This window comes from Oncorhynchus clarkii, chromosome 4, assembly GCF_045791955.1.
Source record: "Oncorhynchus clarkii lewisi isolate Uvic-CL-2024 chromosome 4, UVic_Ocla_1.0, whole genome shotgun sequence".
Classification (NCBI taxonomy): Eukaryota; Metazoa; Chordata; class Actinopteri; order Salmoniformes; family Salmonidae; genus Oncorhynchus; species Oncorhynchus clarkii.
Genome location: NC_092150.1, coordinates 32,417,184 through 32,443,026, shown reverse-complemented (window position 1 = coordinate 32,443,026; position 25,843 = coordinate 32,417,184). Strand labels below are relative to the sequence as shown.

The following is a 25,843-nucleotide window of genomic DNA, read 5'->3' as shown; positions in this document are numbered from 1 at the left end:
ATACTATTCATTGACTACAGCTCAGCGTTCAACACCATAGTGCCCTCAAAGCTCATCAATAAGCTAAGGACCCTGGGACTAAACACCTCCCTCTGCAACTGGATCCTGGACTTCCTGATGGGCCACCCCCAGGTAGTAAGGGTAGGTAACAACACATCCGCCACGCTGATCCTCAACACAGGGGCCCCTCAGGGGTGCGTGCTCAGCCCCCTCCTGTACTCCCATTTCACTCATGACTGCACGGCCAGGCACGACTCCAACACCACCATTACAGATGACACAGATGACACAACAGTGGTATGCCTGATCACCGACAACGACGAGACAGCCTGGCCGTGTGGTGCCAGGACAACAACCTCACCCTCAACGTGAACAAGACAAAGGAGATGCTTGTGGACTACAGAAAAAAGAGGACCGAGCACACCCCGATCCTCATTGACGGGGCTGCAGTGGAGCAGGTTGAGAGCTTCAAGTTCCTTGGTGTCCACATCACCAACAAACTAACATGGTCCATGCACACCATGACAGTTGGGAAGAGGGCACGACAAAACCTATTCCCCCTCAGGAGACTGAAAAGATTTGGCATGGGTCCTTAGATCCTCAAAAGGTTCTACAGCTTCACCATCAAGAGCATGGTTGCATCACTGCATCACTGGTTGCATCACTGCCTGGTATGGCAACTGCTCGGCCTCCGACCGCAAGGCACTACAGAGGGTAGTGCGAACGGCCCAGTACATCACTGGGGCCAAGCTTCCTGCCATCCAGGACTTCTATACCAGGCGGTGTCAGAGGAAGGCCCTGAAAGTTGTCAAAGACCCCAGCCACCCTAGTCATAGACTGTTCTCTCTGCTACCACACGGCAAGCGGGACCGGAGCACCAAGTCTAGGTCCAAGAGGATTCTAAACCGCTTCTACTCCCAATCCATAAGACTCCTGAACATCTAGTGAAATGGCTACACAGTCTATTCACATTGCCCCCCCCCCCCCCCCACTCTCTACACCACTGCCACTCTTTGTTGTTTTGTTGTCATCTACGCATAGTCACTTTAATTAACTCTACCTACGTGGACATACTACCTCAACTAACCGGTGCCCCCGCACACTGACTCTGTACCGGCACAGAGTTTTTTACTGGGACTGTTTCAAGTCTCCAAGAAGTTTTGGTCCAACACAAAAAGGAGGGATCCATTTATGGTATTCTTTCCTTCTTAAAACTAGAATCCTTAGTTGCTACATCCATTTTTGGAATTCTAAATAAAAAAAAATATATATACCCATTGATTCTTGAAGACTATAACTTAGAAATGCCTCATGAGCTTAGTTAAACTTTCATACCCCATCAGAACCCAAAATATGAGCTTGTTTTACTCTGTTTGTAAACAATGTAAATCTAAGCAAACACTTCATAGCCTCGAAACATGTTTAAAATTATACTTTTGATATCACGGATGGTCAGTCCATCCATAGGTCTGTCTATGAATTTGAGCGTGGTTACATTTCCCCGGGCCCATCCCTCCGCTTTTTAACTAAACAGGGATGGAGAATCGCTTTGTTATTGTTTCTACTAAAGATTCTAGCTTTAACCCCTTGAGCTACCAATAAACAAGATAATAAGGGCCTTGTTCCTTAACTTGTCTGTAAGAAGACCACTTCTGAGAAGCAGAGTTTGTAGTAAACCAAACTGGAAGGCATTAATGGGTATAGAAAATGTCAACTGTTCCTTGACAACTGTGAGCTGTGAGTGGAGACAAACTGTCAGAGGTGTCTCCTCTCCAACGGGCAGTGGAGTTACTGTAGCAGGGACTAAGGCTGTTTGAAGTTGAGGGCTTTCCTCCACGGATGTGTGTGATTGATCCATTGAAGCCATGCTTCACTCTTTCCTTCACTTCATCACTCCCCACTGGTCCTTTGTAAACCGAACCGACAGCACGTCCAACTTCATCCTACGTCAACATCCAGATAGATAGGGCACCTCATTTTTAACGACTATCTTTCAACTGCATGACAGTATCACTGTGACTGCCAGGAGTAGTCCTGGCTCCATTACACATTACAGCCGGGGTATGTACTGTTCTCTCCATGTAATCAATCACTTTGGAGGAAAACAGAGAGTGTGTGGTTGCTTAGCCTTGAAGCAGTCATCTATTCAGCCACTCTCTCTGTCATTAGACACTGTGGCTTGGCTAAGGCCCAACGTGCCATGTTTACCTCAGTCCGCCCCCCCCCCCATCTCTCTCTGGTACTTTTTCATGAGGCTGGACAGATTTCCGCTTTGTGTCCTACCAGGTACTTAAAACAAGCAAGAGGGGGGCACGAGTGGGTCTAGGGAGGAAGATTCCAACCTCTTTAGTTTATATTGTCCAAGACCTTGTTTGCCAAATAAGGAAGCATCTGGGCTTAACTTTTCATGTTTTGTAAAAGACTGAGAAGAGGATCGCATGCCCGGACAGTTGGATGGAGAATAATAACATTTGAGTAAATAAATGGTAGTAATTTAGAATGGTGGGAAACCTGACAGGAATGACCGATTGGACGTGTTTATGACGGCTATTGTTCAACATGTCTTTTCATTTTCCCAGAAACATGAATCATAGTGTTCAATGCAAAAGCTGTCTGTATGTCCCTGTCTTTTACCAGCAACCACAAAGTGTTCCGATATCTCAAAACGTTGGCTGAACAGTAATGTAAATACCTCACCCATTTCCTCATGAGGATTAATCCTGAAAGAAAATGAAAAACTTGCACACTGCACTTGCCAGTATCACTTCAGTATATTAAGTTTACGTATTAACCTTGACTGCCTCCACCGGAACTTCTTGCTCCTGAGGATTAATCAAGTTTAATCACATCACCTCCAGTGTTCGAATTATACATTGAGTCATAGTCTCGTCTCATCTCATCTAACCACCCTCTTCTTTCGTCTTCCAGACCCAGTGTTCTCAGATACCTGTAAGATTGACAACAAGTTCCTGTCTCTGAACTACCTAGCTGGCTACGTGGAGCCCCAGCCCTCTAAAGGCTGTGTCCTGTCTGGACCAGACCAGGACCAAGAGGTCCACATCATTGAGCTGCAAGCACCCAACTCCAGCAGGTCAGTACTGTAAACCAATACATCCATAACACAACCAGAACTCCAGTAGGTCAGTACTGTAGCCCACCACCAGAACCAAAACATAGTCCAACCCAAATAAAGCGCACATTTATCCAGTTTAGGCTGGCTTCCTGGACACAGATTAAGCCTAGTTCTGTACCAAAGAACACTTTCAATGGAGATTCTCTATTGAACATGCTTTTAGTCCAGCAGTGGGCTTAATCTGTCTCTGGTAAACTGGCCCTTTATGTCAATATGCTACACATTATGTCAATCACACTAACTCTAAATATAAACCTTAGTAATCTCAGTGTAATTTCCCTATTACAAGAGGTCAGGATGGTTTCTCTCTTCAGGATGGTTTCTCTCTAGTCTCACTGGTAGTCTGTGTTGGATATCAAGGAAGAGTAGGATAATATTGACCTTTTGAGGTTTATCTCAGACTCAAAGTCTGAGGGTGCCTCCCAAATGGCATCCTATTGCCAAGGGCACTACTTTTGACCAGAGGTCCATGGACCGCGGACTGATGAACATAAAGGCTTTTAAATATGCTTTTGTAACCCTTTCCAGCTTTATGCAAGTCAACAATTCTTAATCTTAGGTCTTCTGAGATGTCTTTTGTTCGAGGCATGGTTCACATCAGGCAATGCTTCTTGTGAATAGAAAACCCAAATTTTGTGAGTGTTTTTTATAGGGCAAGGCAGCTCTAACCAACATCTCCAATCTCGTCTCATTGATTGGAACCCAGGTTAGCTGACTCCTGACTCCAATTAGCTTTTGGAGAAGTCATTCGCCTAGGGGTTCACATACTTTTGCCATCCTACACTGTGAATGTTTTAGTGAAGTATTCAATATAGACAAGATAAATACAATCATTTGTGTGTTATTAGTTTAAACACACTATGTTTGTCTAATTTGATGACCAATTTATGCAGAAATCCAGGTAATTCCAAATGTTTCACATACTTTTTCTTGCCACTAAGTATTCAGACCCTTTACTCAGTACTTTGTTGAAGCATCTTTGTCAGCAATTACAGCCTCGAGTCTTCTTGGGTATGACGCTACAAGCTTGGCACACCTGTATTTGGGGAGTTTCTCTCATTCTTCTCTGCAGATCCTCTCAAGCTCTGTCAGGTTGGATGGGAAGCGTTGATGCACAGCTATTTTCAGGTCTCTCCAGAAATGTTAGAACAGGCTCTGGCTGGGCCACACAAGGACATTCAGAGACTTGTCCCAAAGCCACTCCTGCCATGTCTTGGCTTTGTGCTTAGGGTCGTTGTCCTGTTGGAAGGTGAACCTTCACCCCAGTCTGAGGTCCTGAGTGCTCTGGAGCAGGTTTTCATCTAGGATCTCTCTGTACCTTGCTCCGTTCATCTTTCCCTCGATCCTGGCACCTCTCCCAGTCCCTATCGCTGACAAACATCCCTACAGTATGATGCTGCTACCACCATGCTTCACAGTAGGGATGGTACCAGGTTTGCTCCAGATGTGACGTTTGGCATTCAGACCAAAAATTTCAATCTTAGTTTCATCAGACCAGAGAATCTTGTTTCTCATGGTCTGAGAGTCCTTTAGGTGCCATTTGGAAAACGCCAAGCGGGCGGTCATGTGCCTTTTACTGAGGAGTGGCTTCCGTCTGGCCACTCTACCATAAAGGCCTGATTGGTGGAGTGCTGGAGATGGTTATCTTTCTGGAAGGTTCTCACATCTTCACAGAGGAACTCTAGAGTTCTGTCAGAGTGACCATCGGATTCTTGGTCACCTCCCTGAACAAGGCCCTTCTCCCCCGATTGATGCTTTTGGCCTGGTGGCCAGCTCTAGGAAGAGTCATGGTGGTTCCAAACTTCTTCCATGTAAGAATGATGGAGGCCACTGTATTCTTGGGGACCTTAAATCCTGCAAACATTTTTTTGGTACGCTTCCCCAGTACTGTGCCATGACACAATCCTGTCTCAGAGCTTCATGGACAATTCCTTTGTTCTGATGGCTTGGTTTTTGCTCTGACATGCACTGTCAACTGTGGGACCTTATATAGACAGGTGTGTGCCTTTCCAAATCATGTCCAATCTATTGAATTTACCACAGGTGGACTCCAATCCAGTTGTACAATCATCTCAAGGCTGATCAATGGAAACAGGATGCACCTGAGCTCAATTTCAAGTCTCATAGCAAAGGGCCTGAATACTCTACTAAATTATTCTTAAAACCTGTTTTCGCTTTATCATTATGGGTTATTGTGTGTAGATCGATAAGGAAAATGTTTTATTTAAGCCATTTTTTAATTAGACTAACGTAACAAAATGAGGAAAAAGTCAAGGGGTCTGAATACTTTCCGAATGCACTGTATATAGTGTAGGTTGGCAACCATTTGGGACGCAACTTCTCGTGGACTGTAGTCTGTATTTCCAGTCTGCCGGGTGATGGCCTCACTCTCCCAGCGGTGTGATTACTCTGTATATGCATTAAGAGCCCAGAAATACAGGGAATATGGCAATCATGATGTATTTCACCATACGGCTGCTATGTGGTCTGGTCTGCTACGCACATGTCTTCCTTTTTCTGGGAAGACTTCCAGTTTCTTAATCAGTTGGCCAGACAGAGGGAAGGCATGTAAATACTGAGTATTTTGGGTCTTCCAAAACTCTTATGGCTCTCTCCTGGCTGGCTTTCTTTTCCCTTCTCTCTCTCTGTCTCTCTATTTCCCTCCCTGAGTAGTGCGTTCCAGGTGGATGTGATTGTGGACCTGAGACCACTGGAGGCAGATGTTCCATTGAAACGTAAGGTCGTGCTGCTGCTGAAGTGTGAGAAGTCTGTCAACTGGGTCATCAAGGCTCACAGCGTCATCGGCAAACTGGACGTGGTGGTACGTAACGCTGAATCTGAACGCTACGGAGAAATATTTTGTTTCTAAATAAAAAAAATACTTATATTTTCAGTAACAGCTTGAGAAAGTGGGAAGTGCAAACTGGACTTGGGTGGTGCATGACTCAAAACGTCGCTCTGAACGTAACAAAAACAGCCCTTCTATTCATGGAGTGCACCTCCTTCACTCGGTCGCTTCATGCCATTTGTTATGTACTTTCTCAAGCTGTTCTCTGCCATAGTGGTGCCCGAAAGTCTAGTTGTGCCCAGTCATTCTGAACGGGGGCTATTGACGGTTACGTCTAAATGTCACCCATAGTGGCCTGGAAATACGATCAGTCTGACGACATCACAATGATGAACAAAAGGTTTTTCTACTAATGATTTGCCTCCTTTTGAAATGTTTTTGCATTTCCCAGCCACTGTAATGCCATTGTGCTAAAATCTTCATCAGCTCCAATTGACAAGGCTCAGTTGGGCGTCAGTCCTAAAGCGAATGTTCACAGCAATAGTGACAAAACGTGCAGCTCATGAATAATAGGAAGGTGCTGCTTTGACCGAAATAAACCATTTTTCAGTAGTTGCACTTTATTTAATGGCCAACTCCAGAGACCCAAGACTCCATTCCACAGGTTTCTAGCAAACCAAGTGGCAAGACTGCTATTGAGCGTTTTCTTTTCTATTGAGTAGTTCAACTTTCAGATGTTAACTGCCAAGATCTTTTTTCACTGTCTGAGTAACGCATCACAATCAGAGGAGGTTGGTGGCACCTTAATTGGGGAGGACGAACTGGTAATGGCTGGTAATGGCTGGAGTGGAATCAGTCGAATGGATTCAAGTACATCAAACACATGGTTTCCACGTGTTTGATGCCATTCCGTCAGCTCCGTTCCAGACATTATTATGAGCCGTCCTCCCCTCAGCAGCCTCCACTGATCACAATGGCACGAATGGTATTTGGGGAGGCAGGCAGAGGATCCATGTCACAACACATGACTAGACAAGCACAGCGGACAGACGGGCATGTCACCACTTTTCGACTGCTGACCGATACATTTGTCACAATCCGAGGAGTGTTGAAGTGGCACCTGGTTTCAGCCTGCCTGCAGGGGAGGGAGCGAGGGATGGAGCGATAAAGAGATGAACTGTGAAATATCATGCTGACAGCTCCAAGGGTTGTCATCGTATTGAATGAGGAGGGGAGAGGGGGACGAGAGGAGGAGGGGAGGCGATACGATATATTTTCATAGGCCATGTTCACACAAACTGTATTTTCATTGTGCTCACAGCCTCACACAGCCTGACCTGTTTGCCTTCCATCATAATGTGAATGATGAGCGTTGCTGGCTTCAGGCCCTGTTTGTATCCTAAATAGCACCCTATTCCCCATCTATGTGGATTGCATTGCAAAAACAGTGCAGACACAATCACTGCCCAAATACTGTGTAGTACCTCAGTGACTGGCTATCTGTCTGTAGAATTTAAATATTGTGTCATACTTGTTAACATTGACACCCGCAAACACTGTGGTCGTGTATACACTTTCAAAAAAAGAATTGACTAAGTCTGTTCTAGTCATTGAAAAGCATACACTAATTTACACGGCTTACACTAAGGACGATTTATTTGGTTTTAGGTTAACAGTAGGACATTATCCAATGACCATATTTGCTCTGGCATTGCATGTTTACCTCCCACTTACATCAGTCTAGACATGTATGTTAAAAAACTAAATAGACCATTTACTAATATCCAAAGTCATAATGAGATCTGGCTCTTACACCTTTAGCATATAGCCATTAGATACCTAGTAGATATGAAAGGTGTTTTGCCTATTAATTTATAACAAAGTGTCATTTATCCCAAACCAACCTGGCCTGACCTTCGCTCTATCTTCTCTACGAGTGCTGCGTAGCTCTGTTCCATGGTCCCTATGCTATGCTGACTGCTGACCTCAGTGGAGGTGTGTTGTCTTATGGGCTCTAGATACCTGCTTCTCTGGATTGGTTCCACACTCTGTAACAGTGATCCTCATGCAGGCAGACTGTGTGTGTGTGTGTGTGTGTGTGTGTGTGTGCCTCTGCCAGTCCATGACTCTGCACTTCTCCCAGTCAGCCAGCTCAGTTCAGTCCGCATCCCAAATGGCATCCTATTCTTTATGCAGTGCACTACTTTTGACCAGTGCATTACTTTTGGTCAAAAGTAGTGCACTAAATAGGGAATAGGGTTCCATTTGGGATGCGGGCCCACGCTCAGCCCCATCCACTGCCTGCCTGCCAGCCTGGCTGTTTGTACAGCTGCCCTTTAGGCTGTCACTGAATCAATCAGACCAGCAGAGCAGGGCTACGGTTGGCTACAGTAGTGGGCTACGCTAAGAGAAACATTAGGGGGAGTAGGGGACTGGAAACTGGGAACACATGTCAGCGATGTGCTGTGCTGCTGACCTATAGTTTACTGTACTGCGAAAGTACTAGCCTGGTCCCATATCTGTTGGCATGACATGACATTTGGCATGAATGACCATAGGATTTGGCAAGACAGCACAAAGATCTGGGACCAGGCTAGGAAATTACAGGCCAGGGCTAGACACAGAGTACAGTACTGAACTCAGAACAGCATAAATCATTGGGAGGAGTTCAGTTATGATGGGTCAGATTTGTTTTTCACTTCTGGTTTTGATTTCTGAGTTTAGAACCCATTAATCAATCTAGGACCAAAGTAAACTGAAACTGCCCAGTATCATAGCAAGGGTTTCATTGACAAAATGCTTACTTAATGCTGTGTGTGTGCATGTGAGTGTGATCGTGAGTGTGCTTGCCTGCAAGCCTCCTTTTGCATGTGTGTCCCAGTATAAATATCTGTCTTTGGGAACCAGCCACTGTGTCAGAGTGAATATCTCAAAACAGAGAATGTCAGCTATGTATGTGATATGATAGCCTCGTAAAATCAAAGTATTGCTAGCTACTGTCAGAGGATTGGCCACAGCTCTGCTCCTGCTCCAGAGGACAGAGGGGATCTGCATCCCAAATGGCGCCCTACTACTTATATACTGCACTACTTCTCATCAGAGACCCATGAGCCTTGGGGAAAAGTAGGTCACTAAATAGGGAATAGGATGCCACTTTGGACAGAGTGGATCTGTGGGAAATGTCTTTGGGAAAGGATTAGCCCTCCTCACATTATACAGCATGGAACACTGGGGAACTAATGAGGAATTCTGGTAGAAATCTGACACATTAGACTTAGTCCCACCATTGATCAGGCTTTTGGTGTGTGCGTGTGCGTGTGCACGTGCATGTGTGTGTGTGCGTGACCCTTCACCACTGCTACATTGGTCAGGGCCTTTCCATGCCGAGACCTAAAATGTCTCTTTTGACTTTGATTCTTTCAAGATATGAGAGTAAAATTAATATTCTTACACTTTCATTGTGGGTTGTGGTCACGCCGGCTTTTGAAGCTCTATAGTGAAGTTTTACCATTTCATACAGTCACACAAAGGAAATGAAACCAACATAGACCTAGAGATTACTGGTAAATGCTGCTAACTAGAAAAGAAGAAAGCACCCACTTTGGTTTGTATAAGACTGATGACGGCAAGGGCCTCCCGAGTGACGCAGCGGTCTAAGGCACTGCATTACTGTGCTGAGGCATCACTACAGACTCTGGTTCGACCCAATGCTGTGTCACAGCCGGCTGTGACCGAGAGACCCATGAGGCGGCGGACAATTGTCCCAGCGTTGTCCGGGTTAGGGGAGGGTTTGGCCGGCCGTCCTTGTCTCATCTTGCTCTAGCGACTCCTTGTGGCGTATCGGGCACATGCAAGCAGACTTCGGTCGTCAGTTGGACAGTGTTTCCTCCGACACGTTGGTGCGGCTGGCTTCCAGGTTTACCGAGCACTGTGTCAAGAAGCAGTACGGCTTGGCAGGGTTGTGTTTCGGAGGACCGATGACTCTCGACCTTAGCCTCTCCCGAATCCGTAGGGGAGTTGCAGCGATGGGACAAGACTGTAACTACCAATTGGATACCACGAAATTGGGGAGAAAAAGGGGTAAAAGTAAAATGAAAAATATACATTAAAAAAGACTGATGACAGCAGGTAGATTACCAGTTAATAGCATTGGGCCAGTAACCAAAAGGTCGCTGGTTTGAATCCCCGAGCCGACTAGGTGAAAAATCTGCCGACGTGCCCTTGAGCAAGGTACTTAACGCTGTGTTTGCTAAATGACTAAAATGATCATGACAAAGAGTGTGCTGCCGTGTAAGATATGGTTGTGATGTTCTGTTTCTCAGAAGAAGAATTCATAGCAGTTTTTTCTTTGTTGATAACTGATTAAAAACTCCTTGAATAAAATCAATTGTTGGTAGTTTTGCCTCTATCCAATATTTCCTCTACCAATATTTCCTCTACCAATATTTCCATACAGTATAGGCTACTAAGCCTGTTAATTCCTATTTTTTCCCCAATAGACGTCAGATACCATCAGTCTGAGCCCCAACACAGAGAGGCTGATGGAGGTGTCTAAGACCCCCAAGCACCACCTCCCATCTGGCTCTCAGGCCCTGATCAAGTGGGCAGAGGAGCATAGCTATGGACCGGTCACCTCCTACACCCACACCCCTGTGGCTAACACCTTCAACCTGAGGCTCAGGGAGCCAGGTAAGACACGCCAGGCCATTTACATTAGACTCAGAATTGTGTTCCAGTACTGTAATTAAACTAATACGGTAGATCATGTACAGTGGGGCAAAAAAGTATTTAGTCAGCTACCAATTGTGCAAGTTCTCCCACTTAAAAAGATGAGAGGCCTGTAATTTTCATCATAGGTACACTGTAACTATGACAGACAAAATGAGAGAAAAAAAATAATTGTAGGATTTTTAATGAATTTATTTGCAAATTATGGTGGAAAATAAGTATTTGGTCACCTACAAACAAGCAAGATTTCTGGCTCTCACAGACCTGTAACTTCTTCTTTAAGAGGCTCCTCTGTCCTCCACTCGTTACCTGTATTAATGGCACCTGTTTGAACTTGTTATCAGAATAAAAGACACCTGTCCACAACCTCAAACAGTCACACTCCAAACTCCACTATGGCCAAGACCAAAGAGCTGTCAAAGGACACCAGAAACAAAATTGTAGACCTGCACCAGGCTGAGAAGTGTGAATCTGCAATAGGTTAGCAGCTTGGTTTGAAGAAATCAACTGTGGGAGCAATTATTAGGAAATGGAAGACATACAAGACCACTGATAATCTCCCTCGATCTGGGGCTCCACGCATGATCTCACCCCGTAGGGTCAAATTTATCACAAGAACGGTGAGCAAAAATCCCAGAACCACACGGGGGGGACCTAGTGAATGACCTGCAGAGAGCTGGGACCAAAGTAACAAAGCCTACCATCAGTAACACACTACGCCGCCAGGGCCTCAAATCCTGTAGTGCCAGACGTGTCCCCCTGCTTAAGCCAGTACATGTCCAGGCCCGTCTGAAGTTTGCTAGAGAGCATTTGGATGATCCAGAAGAAGATTGGGAGAATGTCATATGGTCAGATGAAACCAAAATATAACTTTTTGGTAAAAACTCAACTCGTCGTGTTTGGAGGACAAAGAATGCTGAGTTGCATCCAAAGAACACCATACCTACTGTGAAGCATGGGGGTGGAAACATCATGCTTTGGGGCTGTTTTTCTGCAAAGGGACCAGGACGACTGATCCGTGTAAAGGAAAGAATGAGTGGGGCCATGTATCGTGAGATTTTGAGTGAAAACCTCCTTCCATCAGCAAGGGCATTGAAGATGAAACGTGGCTGGGTCTTTCAGCATGACAATGATTCCAAACACACCGCCCGGGCAACGAAGGAGTGGCTTCATAAGAAGCATTTCAAGGTCCTGGAGTGGCCTAGCCAGTCTCCAGATCTCAACCCCATAGAAAATCTTTGGAGGGAGTTGAAAGTCCGTGTTGCCCAGCAACAGCCCCAAAACATCACTGCTCTAGAGGAGATCTGCATGGAGGAATGGGCCAAAATACCAGCAACAGTGTGTGAAGACTTACAGAAAACGTTTGACCTCTGTCATTGCCAACAAAAGGTATATAACAAAGTATTGAGATAAACTTTTGTTATTGACCAAATACTTATTTTCCACCATAATTTGCAAATAGATTCATTAAAATCCTACGATCCTGTGATTTTCTGGATTTTTTTTCAAATTTTGTCTGTCATAGTTGAAGTGTACCTATGATGAAAGTTACAGGCCTCTCTCATCTTTTTAAGTGGGAGAACTTGCACAATTGGTGGCTGACTAAATACTTTTTGTTGCACCACTGTATGACAAACAGACCTAGGTTTAGTCAATGAAATAAAGATATCTACAATGTAAATAAATTAGCTATGCTTTGATTTATACGCATTTTTCATGAGCATACATCGTTAGAAATGTATTTAACTGTTAAATAATGAATGTCTACCACAGACCATCACAGTTGAACTGTTCTTAAAAAGACAATATCAACAAAACTTGGGCCAGTTTCTGCTCCGTGTAATTTCCATGGCTCTAAAACCACCAGATTGCACTTTAACAGAGGCCTCTCTCTCTCTGTCTCTGTCTCTCTGTTTCTGTCTCTCTCTCTCTCTCTTTCTCGCTATTTCTGTCTCTGTCTCTCGCTCTCTCGCTCTCTCTCTCTTGCTCTCGCTCTTGTTCGCTCTTGCTCTCTCTCGCTCTTGCTCTCTCTCACTCTCGCTCTGTCTCGCTCTCCCTACTTTCTTTCTTTCTCTCGCTCTCTCCTTCCTTCTTTCTCTGTCCCTCTGAGTGTGTGCATGCATGGTGTAGGTGTCTGAGTGTACGCACGTGTATGTGCGTTTGTGTGTGTTCTGACTAAAGTTGACTGTAATTAAACTAATACGGTAGATCATGTATGACAAACCGACCTAGGTTTAGTCAATTCAATAAAGATATCTATGATGTAAATAAATGAGCTATGCTTTTATTTATAGGCATTTTTCATGAGCATACATTGTTATAATGTATTTAACTGTTAAATAATGAATGTCTACCACAGACCATCACAGTTCAACTGTTCTTATGAAGACAATATCACCAAATCTTGGGCCAGTTTCTGCTCCGTGTAATTTACATGGCTCTAAAACCACCAGATGACACTTTAACAGAGGCCTCTGTCTCTGTCTGTCTGTCTCTGTCTCTGTCTCTGTCTGTCTGTCTGTCTGTCTGTCCCTTCTTTCCAGTCTGTGAGTGTACTCACGTATTTGTGTGTTTATCTCTGTGACTAAAATGTGTGTGTTCTGTGACTTCCAGATGTGTTAGATCCCCTGGAGTCCATGTTCCTTCCAGACCTGTCTATCCCGTGGGACACCAACCCCCTCCTGTCTGGTGGTCCGGGGGGTGCTGCCTCGCGCTCCGGTGGCCTGCCCTTCCCCTTCCCCCCACCCAAGGAGCATGGCCTGCCCTACCTGTCCCTGGAGGATCGTTCCTGGCTGGGAGGGGAGCAGGGTGGGGAGCCTGAGGAGCAACAGGGGACCCTCAGTGTGGGGCTCAGTGTTCAGTGTGAGGAGAACAGGATGGTGGTCAGCATCGACAGAGAGAGTCTGGAGGTGAGTGGATGGATACTGTACTGTAGTAGACAGCCAACTGGTTTATCAATAAGACTAATTGTCTCTGCAATAGAAGACAGACTTGGTTTATCTCTGAGTCTTCCTCTTTACGTAATAGTGACTGGTATGGAGTTGAATGAATTGTGTGTATTTTCAACGAGTGTGTGTGTGTGTGTGTGTGCGTGTGTGTGTGTGTGTGCGCTACTGTGTTGTGCTATTGTGTGTGTGCATGTGTGGCCTACAGTGAAGCAGGCAGAACACAACAGACCACATCACAGTGTATTAAAAGACACACACTGCAATTAGGGATAGTTATGGTTAGAGTTGGACCATCCTGTGGTTTTTATGTCTTCCGGGAACTTAATATCACACCGAGAAGTAGTCTGTGCTGTATAGTGGCATAGTGACGTCTAATGTCAATGAAGTATAGTGCCACATTGTGTCTCAGTAACCTCTTCTGACAGTATTGAGATGATTTGTTGATCATGATTTTATTTTATTGCAAATATTCTAGATTATTGATTGACATTAAAAACAACAACAACAGTTTTTTAAGGCTTTATTAATTGACTTTATATTACTTACGTTTGTCTCTTTCCTCAGGCCAGTGGTTATGGTAATGCCAACCTGACTCTTCAAGACCCAGAATGCAAAGCAACGGTTAACTCCACCCACTACACCCTAGAGACGCCATTGGAGGGCTGTCAGACAACCAAGTACCCCATGCACCCCAGCTCTATGGTCCTCTACATCAACTCAGTGAGTACCACACACAATGGCTACAGCATCTACAAAAACGAATCGATGGCCAGTTTTCCAGACGCTAGTCTTGCATTACCGTACTCCCAAGTCTTGTGAAGCCTGAACATTTAAGCAACCTGGACCCAAATAAGCCTACTCCTGGACTGAAAACGAAAGTTCAATGGAATATCTCCATTTAAAATAGTTTTTAGTCCAGAATTAGGATAAATCTGGGTCCGGGAAACCAGCCCTATGAGTGCTGTATCCCCCAACACAAGCCTGTTACTCCGTTATCTCTGTTGAACGCATGGGAGAAGCACCCAAGGAAAAATTTAAGACAACACTATGAAAATGTTATGAGGTTTAGTATTACCGTCAAACCCTTTCTGAGCCGAGTTTATCATTAACATGGAATGCAACATGTGCTTTCACTAACAAGCAACGATAAATCACTTCTCCGCGGATCTATTAAATCATTTTCGTAGCAAATTTAGTACAAGTTACAAAACACATTTGTGTCCAAATACAGATTAGAAATAACAGGCACACACCCAAAGTTCTCAGACCCCTATGGTCAAAACAAATTAATCTTAATTTATCTGTTTCTCAATATATCAAAGCCCCATATCCTTGTATGGTCCTTGTTTGTCCCATTCTTCGATAAGGTGTTTTAATTACTTATCTACACACCAGCCAGAATAAATGAAATGGCAATGATAATAATTCACCTAATTTAGCCCGTGTCCTCCACCCCTAACTCACCTTTGACCCTGTAAACGTCTGAAGTACACAGCAGGCTTCCCTTGTTTCTTTAAACTGACAAAATGAGAAATATGCTTCACGGGGTCTGCCTGAGAGAGCTCTGGACTGTTGAAATCTCTGGACGTTCCCACGTTTTTAATTCCAGCTCATCAGAATGTTTTGGCAGCTAGATTCAGATCAGAGCCCTGTCACTGGTGTCCTGGGCCCTTGAATGAAGCAACACCATTCACACACAGACAATTATTAGAAAATAGTTTGGCGCCGATCACTGGGAAAGTGTCCTGGGGTGTGTCTCTTATGGCTCCCTATTCCCTATATAGTGCACTGCTTTATACCAGAGCCCTGACAAAGTTAGTGTTCTCTAAAGGGAATAGCTAGGGTGCCATTTGGGACGCATGCTGTATCTGAACTGTGTTCACTGATGTATTCAACTCCGCTGTGGTTGACATCCAGATCTTGATAAGTCCTGCTGAGCCTAAGGATGGGAGTGGTGGTCCCCCAGATGACGAGGATCTAGAGTCCGGAGACGTGACCTTCCCTGGGGAGGCAGATGAGCTGGAGAGGCTGGAGAGGGCTGCTTTCCTGGGGCACACCACGGATCCTGATCACAGATCCTCCATTCTGGTAAGACATCTATAATATGTTTCTTCTATATGACTCACTCTCTCTCAGGACCAGAACACAGGTCATCCATTCTGGTAAGACATTTAGCTAAATGACTCTCTCAATTCTGATGTTTTTTTTTAACATTAGGTCTCCCTCGAAAAAGAGGTTGGTTTTTAACCTCAAGGGAGTTTATTCTGGTTAAATTGAGGCTAAATGAAAAAGGAATTAAGAGAGCAGCTTTGCATGACAGGGCCTGCTTGGGTTTGGGAGAGCTGGGAGTCAAGACCAGACCACTAATCACAAATAAATTGACTCCCGTCTTATAGATGGCGCCGTACTATATGGCTGCCGTCGTGCGCCGACCCAATTTACTCTTTTGTTATTTTTTTGACGTGCGACTTTTTTTGCAAAAAAATCCTCTGAAAATCAGATCGGCAGTTACTATCCTCAATTTCGGCTTCAACTTCAACTTTGACTTATCTGCCTTGGGCTATTTGTTTAATTCCTGACGAATTATATATTTTTTTGATTGGCTTATCTCTCCTTCTCCATCCAGTTCAACTGTTTTGATTGGCTGTCTCTCCTTCTCTGTCCCCCTCCCCCAGTTCAACTGTTTTGATTGGCTGTCTCTCCTTCTCTGTCCCCCTCCCCCAGTTCAACTGCACCTACAGAAAGAACCAGAACACCCTAGGAGGATCAGGATCATCAGGATCGTTTTCCCACTTCGCCCCGGCAGCTAAGGAACCAGTCAGAACCGACGTGATGTTCAACATGGAGCTGTACAACACCCAACTCTTCCGCTATCCTTCAACCCAGGCCTTCCACACCGTTTCCAAAAATAAACAGGTCTTCGTAGAGGTAAATGGAGCAGTGAACTACTAGAAATGCACTGTACCAGGCTGGCTGTAACCGTTTGGAATATATTGAAGTAATACAGTGTGTCTGTTGTATTTGTTGGCTGTTTGTGATTAGCTCAGATGAAGATAGTTAGTAGGCTAGTATCCAGATGTTAGAACCTGAATTGTCGGAGCGATTTCACAAGGTGTGTGTGTGTGTGTGTGTGTGTGTGTGTGTGTGTGTGTGTGTGTGTGTGTGTGTGTTCGTGTGTGTGTGTGTTCGTGTTTCTGTCTCTCTTAGATATGAGGCCTGTCAAAACAACAGTGAGGACTGTTCTGTGTGTACGCTGTGTCTGGACTGTCGGGTCTACTTTCATCTTTGAATGTTTTAGCTTCCATGGGGTCCGTTGATATTTGGTCTGAGTCGGGAGAATATAAAGGGAACATGTCCTCTTTCTGCTGTTAGCTTCCCCGCAGCCATGGTCTCTGTCCTCCCCTCAGTGTCCTGGCACATATGGCACTTCTATTTATTCTGTCTGGCAAGTCCAGAATGCACCTTGCAAATAGTACTGAACAATTATTACTAGAGAGGTCCTACAGGGAGGTTGTGTAAGAAAAGTTAGAGATTCATACTGAGCCCACTCTCTCCCACATCCACACCTCTCACACTGGGATGAGACCTGCCATGCCCTGTCCTGGTCCCTGAGACTATGGCCCAAACTAAGGTGTGTAGGAAACTGCTGTTGTGTTTAAGTCCCTGTCGAGCATGAAAGCTGTCATTTTGAAAGCGGCGTGTGTGTGTGCCTGTGCATGCATGTCTGTGTCTGTGCTTTTGACTGGGCAAGCTTTTTGACAACCTTGTCATGGTGATGGCACCGACACAAAACAGAAAAACACATTTAGGTTTTCAGTGGAAAAAAAGGACAAAAAAGCAGCAGAGGGATAATATCTCATGGAAATGCCTTGTGGTCTGCCGTCGGAGAGATCCTCTTAAAATGTTTTGAAGGGACTAAAATCCGCTTCAGGATTTGTGATTCTTGGACCTGATAACACTCTGATAGTGTTCCTTTTGCTTGTTCTCTGTGTTAAAACAAATTGTCAGGTCCTGGACTGACAGAGAGTGTACAGACGTATGCCAAGATGGTGCTCTTCACAAAACTTTGCAGGCCGAAACAGATAGTTTGTCAATTTGACGACGTCGATGAGAGGTTTCAACAATAAAATCATTGGATACCTTTTAGAGGCTATATCAATCATATAGCCTGAGCCTCCACACATTGCTGACACTTATAAACGGTAAAACATTTGTATGACTTGAGTTTATTGTTTTTATAAAAAATGACACTTTTTTTCCCTTCTCTTTTCTCCCGTGCTTCAGATTGGGGCCTTCAAAGTCGACCCAGAGCTAGGGTTCATGATCCAGACCTGTTTCATCTCTGCCAACTCCAACCCGAACATCCCGTCTTACTACACCCTGATCGAGAACATCTGCCCTACGGACAACACGGTCAAGTACTACCCTCAGAGAGACCTCCCTATTCCCCACTCCCAGACCGACAGGAAGAGGTTCAGCTTCACCTTCAACTCCTACTTCAACGAATCGTTGCTGTTTCTGCACTGTGAAATGTCTCTCTGCTCCAAGAGACCCCACAACAACCAGGGACGGGCTATGGTACGTTGTTTTTCTTTCGTGTCTGTTCATCCTGTACGCTACGACCTCTGAAACAAAGTAGAAGAGAGAAGCTTAGAATTTTGATTTGATATCAGTAATATTATTTATTGGGATAGATTTACTGTATGTTTTGAATAGAAAGGGGGAGTATGAAGAGTTGTGGAGGTCGGCCCAGGGATTGAACCCTGGAACCCAGATGTTGTCCAGAGCCGGCTGTGCCACTGCCAAACCATCTGCCTCTTTCAGGGCCCTACTTCAAGTAACATAGACTCAACTGGCATGACCTGAATCTGTGGTCTGTGCAATGATTCATACATTTTATGGTCATTTGAGCAGCATCTAGCGTAGGTTAGGTCTGGGCTCCAGTCTGCGGAGACTTGGCACCAAGCTAGGCCTGCTGCACAATCTGCCAGTCTCAATCCATTCTGAACCAGAAGCAGGAAGCATACATCTACTTAAGGTTTCCTAAGTAACCATCTGTAGAACCAAAACAAGCCACTAGCTCAAGTGTCACTTCACTTTTCCTTCCTTTGCCTCGCTGTAATGTAGCCTCTCTCTCACTCCCTCCCACTCTTTCAATCTCTGCTATGTCATTGCACTTTCATAACCTTTTCCAAGTAGTTCTTTCTGCTCAGTGCTCCCCAGCCACCCTCTATCTGGGTCTCTGATGGTATTCTACATTAAAACTGATTCAGAGTCAGGCTGGGGCTCCAAACTGACTCACAGTATAGGGATCAAGGGAAGGAACACAAGTTTTCACTAGGTATGATTTCCCATAAATGATATGTGTGGTCAAAGATCAAAAGGGATGCTTGGTCTTGGGCAAAGGTGTAGAGATTTGATGTATCGATCTGTCTTATAAACTGCTTTTGATCATATGAATACATGTAACAGTCTCATGGCCGATAAGTAAATCATACAAGAAACTGTACATTTTAATGGGAAAATGAATGAGTTATGTTTACATATGAAATTAATTAAATGCAGAAAAAGTTCATGTGATATAGGAAATCCAAGGCTGAGTTATCGGGGATTCCTCAGTGGTCCTATTGTGTTTCTCTCCATGCAGTGTATCCAACCGGACGAGGCGTGTACGTCTGTCAACGGAGAGATCATCCTAGCCATGATGATGAACGCCAAGACTTCTACCAAGACCCTGGTGGTGGTGGTGGAAGGACATGACACAGTGGAGAAGGAGGGACCAGGTGAGTGGACTAAGAAAGCTAACGTACTGTACAGACCTCATATGCAATGTAACCTCTATGATGAACCAGCTTATCCAGAATATATGGGGAGGATGGCATAAATATGCTGGAGTAAGTAGTACTTGAAAGTACTCATTCCCTCTTTCCCTTCTTCCCTTCCTCCCAATACATCAGAGCAGTGATGTAGTCAAGTCACTAAACCTGGAGTCCGAGTCGAGTCCCATGTCCCTAGTTTTCGATTCCTTTATACTCAAGCCACAAGTCTCTTGGTAGTGCTAAAAGCTGCGGTCCAACCATTTTTAAAAAAATGAAATGATAATAGTGTTGCACATTTGTAACGCTAAATAGATAATACAGCCATCTAACATTTTCTGTTGTAGCTAATATGTTGAATTATGCAAGAGAGAGACTATTTTCTGACAACAAATCAAATCAAATATTAGTCAAAGTCTGAGTCACCACTGGTCGAGTCACGAGTCATGATAATCGTGACTTGAGTCCGAGTCAAGTCCGAATCCTGGACTCGAGTACTACAACACTGTATCAGAGTAAAATCTTAGTGTAGTCTCGCAAGACATACTGAACGTCTCATTCTAACATTATATGGCCGTCATTGTAAATAAGAATTTGTTCTTAACTGACTTGCCTAGTTAAATATAGGTTACGTTTAAAAATATATATATATGAATGTCTGTGGAGAAAGTGTTAACTGAGACATACTGTATGTGCAGTCTGCCTGACAAAGACACATGCAGAGAGCTGAGCCAGTTGGCCAGAGGAGACAGAGCTGTGTTGAGGGTCATTGAAGAAGAACAGGAAGACAGAGTAAATAAGAGAACTGGGTGGCAGGAAGGACATCTCAGAGAAAACCAACTTCAGTTCTGCAGGAAGAGAGGCAGAGAAAACTGTTCAAGTCACAATGCAAAGCGCATCGCATCCTCCCTCCACCCCCGTGCCTCCCTGCATCTGGAGTTTATTTGTGTGTGGTGTGTGTGTGTGTGTGGGAGGGGGGGGGGTGTAAGTGTGCTCATTGGAGCATAGCTTGGGTTTGGGGGGCTTGCTGCTAGCGCTGAGGCCCCATTCCAGTTCTACCACAGTTCTACCAAGCAATACTGTGCAGAAGGAGCGGAAAAAGACGAGTCATCCACATCCATCCAGCACGCAGCTCCAGTTGTTTTCATTTAGCCCTTCTCTGTGGCCTCCCCTTCCCGGTAGAGAGGAGGAGGAGGAGGTAAGGAGGGAGAGAGGGAGAGGAGTGGTCTTCTCGCTAGCTTTGGGAGTGTATCCAGAGCTAGAGGCCTCCTCATCGCTGCATTAGTCAAATGCTTTTTCACTCACTCCGTCAGGCACAGAGGGCTGTGTGTGTGTGTATGGGTGTGTGTGATCAGAGGGTGGGGTAGACTGGGGAGGTCCTGGAATCACGCAGTCCCAGGATCACTCACATAACAGAGGACAAAACAGAAAAAATGTCTGATAAAACTGCAGTTGTGTGCGGGCGTGTGTGTTGTGGTCCATGCGTCGTTAGGCTGGCTGGTCCAGGGAGTTCTGATACCAAACATCACATTGCACCCATTATGATCTAAACCATAGATGCGGTGATATCATGAGAGACCATTTGCTGTTTTCACTGCCATGGCTTTTCCAATAATCTTCCCCTTATGGGGTGATTACATCAACAAGTGGACTGTGGTCGGTGGGTGGGATGAGTTAACCCCCAAGTTGCGTCCCAAATGGCACCCTATTCCCTATGGGTCCTGGTCAAAAGTAGTACACTATAAAAGGAATAGGCTGCCATTTAGGATGCAATACTTGACTCACAGATTTAATCATACTGTGTTAATCACTAAGAGCTGCCATTGTCCAGAGCAAATGAAGCATGGCAAACAGTAATGGGGACTTGGGGAGTGTTTAATAATGGACTTGATTTGGCCTGTGTTAAGGAATGAGCACCATGCCACTGCAGGGCCTGAATATTGGGCACAGACTCGTCAGAAACGGCACCCTGTTCCCTATATAGTACATTATGCAAATGTTCCGGTGCATGTGTTTAAGTAAGCACAGATATGCCAAAAAATCTAAATTAAAAAATAAGACAGCTGGGCTTAGAAACTATGATTTTAATACAAAGGCATCTCTAAGCAGCTGGAGTCCTGCACTGGACACGATCCCAATGAGTTCAGCTTGATCTCCAAATCAAAGAGGGCAGTTTGGTGCACGGAAGAACATAAATGCCTCAAAGCTCAGCCATCAAAGGTACATTTACTGCCTCACAGCATCAATACATTTTCAAAGTTTTTATGGAACTGCGAGCATAAGGAATGGTTAACAAAATCATCCATTTCCCCCTAGTTACCCACATGAAAAAATACTACAGTTTACTAAAGAATATTACAATAGTTACTATAGAATTCTATAGTAAACTGTAGTATGCTGTAGAATACTATACTACACACTGCAGTATCCCTTGATCATGTGTAATACTTACTATAGAATGTTATATTATACTGTAGAATACTATAGTAAATACAACAGTTTTATCCCCAAAAAAATAAGCAGTAGTAAATACTACAGTAATGTCCGCAAAAATGCCATAGTCTGCAAAAACACTTCAGTAAGTACTACAGTATTTAATTTGCATATACGAGAAGCTCTGAACTCTCCTTTCAGAACCCAGTTATACCTACCTACAGGTCCTGGAAAATGTGCACTTTTAGTATTTCTTCAGTAGGTTTCCTGAAGGAGAAAGCCTCCACTTCTATGTCAAAGATAATTAAACAAAAACAATATAGTAAATATTACACTAATGTCCTCAAACACTACAGTAAATTCTACAGTATAATACAATCCGCAAAAACACTACATTAATTACTATAGTATATATTAGTTTTCTTTTATTACAGTATTTATACTATAGTTAACTGTAAATACTACAGTAAATACAAATGTCAAGTTTTAGTACAGTGAAACTATGCAGCCAAAGTTCGACGAGAACGGATAAAAATTCATTGCTTTAACTAATTAAGACTAATGTTATGAAAATGTTGAGCAATGTAATAAAGTAATGCCTTTTCAAATAAGTTACCTTACACGTTATGTTAGCTGATAATTTGTTAGCTACGCTATCCTTGCGAACCGCATAGCATATCATTACAGCAGTATGTACCTGTATGTTAGCTAGCTACCTAACGTTAGTTGGCTACTAATACATTGTTGAACTAACCAGTATATTAACTATATGCTATCTAACTAACTACCCAATGATTATTGAAAACAGCCTAACCAGCTCTGCTAGGGCGAGTAAAATGGCCAGAGTGAGGTGTTCTCTCATTCGTGTCGTGTTCGTGGAAATAGTTCGTGGAAATAGTTAGCCAGTTAGCTTGGGTGCTTGACTACCGTTGTGAGACGAGAACGCTTTGATCAACCCTACTCCACGGCCAGAGCGTCCAGTTTGCGCCCTGAACATTCCGAGAGCTAAAGGCTCTGAATTTACGAACAGACAATCTGACAATGCTCTGAATTTTTGAGCGCACTCTGGCACTCCAGATTGAATTGACGAACACACCCGAAATCGGAAGATGTCTAGCTAGTAATTTTTTATGCTAACAAGCTAGCGAGAGGTTGCATAGCAACAGCATCACCTTCCAGTAGACAGCTGAAGCGCTAGTATGCTCAACTGAAAGGATACCGTTTGTTTACAGTATACTAAAATGAACTAGTAGTATATAGTCAAGTATGTAGTATACAGTATGTTAGTATGGGTATTCGATCACAGATAGTGAGTACTGTTGAATAGTGGTAAAAACCTTGAGCTACGAAAATAAGTCTCCCCACACTTGAATCAGATGCAGGTTTCAGTGCTAAGCTTCAGATAAAATATATAATTTGCTAAGCTTTCAGTCAACAGCCAACTTTGTTAGAGCACCGCCATTTTGAATTCCCTGTTCCATATCTCCCTATGCCTTCCTTTGACTTGTTTTCAGTACAGAAATTATACAACACATAAAACTGTCTGACTTGAGTGCGTGTTAGCTGACTGACTGACAGTAAGTTGTGCAACCAAGTCAACTGACATATCGTTTATCTGAATACAGACCTCAGAAGTCAAGGATCTCTCAGGGACTCCATTTGTCAATTCTACACACATTGGGGAGACGGGTTAGAGTTCAGGGTTCAGAGGTTAAGAGAAACAAGGCACCACACCACCGAAGGAGTGTGTTTCTGTTCCACTCTGTGAACAGCAAAGTCTGGGCAAGCAAATGACGTTGATTCTATTGAGCGGCTATCGTTTCAGGGTCAACTGTGCCTAGAGCATAAGGAGATGAGAACATTGCCATGCCTTAAGTTTCCTTTCTGTCTTTCACTCTGTCTCTCTCCCGCCGTTCCTCTCTCACATGTAGCAGAGCTGAGATCATTGTGAAAGCTACATAAGTATGAAGAACAAAGCTTTGCTTCTTACATTGAGAATGGTTGGACCTCAGGGTGTCTTTCATACTGTTGTCAGATGTGCTAGTTGCAGAGTTGGTCTGGGAGGAAGACACAGCTGACCACTCAACCATCTTTATTAGAGCACATTGGCGGGCGAGGCTAGGCGGGAACAGGGCAGTGACCCTTACACGGAACCTCAGAGCTCTCACCCATACTCGGAATCTCAGCCGGCCCAAAACCCCAACAGAGGTGGGGCTATCCATTCATAGTCTGACCTGGCTTAGAAAGTTATTCTGCTATGGTCTTTTCATACGTTGTTTCATAATTCATAAACTACAACAGTACTGTAAAACAAATCTCCACAAGTAGTGGTTAATGTAACTCCTTTAATCACAGAGGATCCTCTATCCTCTCCTCTGACCTGGAACTCGTTGGGCGTCTCTGGGTGTTAACGGGTCAGCTTTGCATTCTCTACATAACAGGCCGAAAGGAACAGATAAGACTGGAGAGGAGGAGGAGTTGGAGGGAGGGAGGGATGAAGGGGGGGGGTGGAGGGGATAGATTGGGAAATGGAGGGGGACTGTCACGGAGCGGTTTGGAGGGGAGGGGGAAAGGGATGGAGGGTTGAAGATAGGGGGGGCTGTCGTGTTACCAAAATCTCCTGTGATGGTTCTGTCATCGTCTGTCACGAGGGAATGAAAACCCAAAGGTGTTCTTTCCCAGAATAGCTGTTCATTGTGCCGGAGTCTTGGACCCGGACCAAGCCTGCTCTTGAGTTCGCCTCTACACAATAAGCACCATTGTATTGTTTGTTCAGAAGTAATTAGAAGCTAATTTGACTTTTGAAAGCCATCCAGATGACCGGAAATGAAGGAGTAAGCTGAGAACTGTTAGAAGTCAACAGGTTCATCTCTGCACTCTATTCCTTTGATTGTGTACTACTTATGACCAGGGCACATAGGGCTCTGGCCAAAAGAAAAGCACTTTATTGGGGGATAGGGTGCCATTTGAAACATAGACTTAAGTTTCTGTTAGTTAGCTACTGGAACTGCATTGAGTTGCATCAGATCTCTGTATCACATTCGTTAGAACTACAGTTATCAACACAATGTCATTTTCAGGATCTGGTTATCCCAAGGTAGTTATGTCCATGGGGTTGCTCAGCTTCCATTCATAGGATCTGGCACTTTTACGTCACAGCAAGTGTTCTTGACGCTTCAACACGTAGTTGAGATGTGGTGTTTTCATGCATCTTACAAATGTTTTACATTGTTGTTCTGTGTTTTATGTTTCAGTGCCTCCCACCCGCACGGCATCAGAAGGCCCTCCTGACCCACCAGGGGAAAGTAAGTCAATCGTTGCTAGGAGATTCTAAACCAATGGTTTTTGTATGTCAGGATTTTAAATCACTTTGACAAAATAACTGTTGACCAGATTGAGTTATGTCATGTGCATGTAACTTGTTTCCATACGGTCATGTCCAGAGAAAAAGAAATGCCGCTGAATAAAAAATCATCCTTTTCTCTCCCTCAGCTGTGTTGTATGTGTTGGACACCCCGACCGTGGTTGGGATCGCCTTCGCCGCATTTGTGATCGGGGCCCTGTTGACCGGAGCCCTGTGGTTCATCTACTCTCGTACAGGTACGTCATTCTGACCTGTCCTCTTACCTACTGTATCTGGAGACAAAGGTAGGTCTTGCCATGCAGGGCTTCCTTAAAAAGACACCTTGGTATCAATGGGACTCCCTGCCTAAGTATTGGTTAAATAAATACATCATACAGTTACATCTACACTGGCATACTACTTAGAATGTATACCCAATACATTGCTTCATTTCAAGTGGACCCTCATTGGAACGTACTGTATACATCTGTATTCTGTCCCTTTACCTACTGCTGCAACAGGTCGTACCTGCTGGCCCTCATGTAAGACTGAAGGTTTCACCTTGATTCGGGAAGTAAACTAAAATTACAATTCAAAAATCCCCCCCAAAAATGAACTGAAAAGTAGAAGCTAGTTATTTCAATAGTTTTTACA

At 44.2% G+C, this 25,843-nt stretch overlaps 1 protein-coding gene across 1 annotated transcript in view; it reads left to right on the top strand.

Moving 5' to 3' along the window:
* Positions 1-25,843, top strand: part of LOC139406729 (transforming growth factor, beta receptor III) — a 131,685-nt gene that overhangs the window by 86,555 nt on the left and 19,287 nt on the right. Inside the window, exons 6-16 of the mRNA XM_071149700.1 lie at positions 2,929-3,091; positions 5,807-5,954; positions 10,421-10,610; positions 13,263-13,558; positions 14,162-14,317; positions 15,515-15,685; positions 16,322-16,525; positions 17,882-18,175; positions 19,245-19,380; positions 25,101-25,151; positions 25,339-25,446. Of these exons, the coding sequence (XP_071005801.1) occupies positions 2,929-3,091; positions 5,807-5,954; positions 10,421-10,610; positions 13,263-13,558; positions 14,162-14,317; positions 15,515-15,685; positions 16,322-16,525; positions 17,882-18,175; positions 19,245-19,380; positions 25,101-25,151; positions 25,339-25,446 (1,917 nt within the window). The remainder of the gene's footprint in view (positions 1-2,928; positions 3,092-5,806; positions 5,955-10,420; positions 10,611-13,262; positions 13,559-14,161; positions 14,318-15,514; positions 15,686-16,321; positions 16,526-17,881; positions 18,176-19,244; positions 19,381-25,100; positions 25,152-25,338; positions 25,447-25,843) is intronic.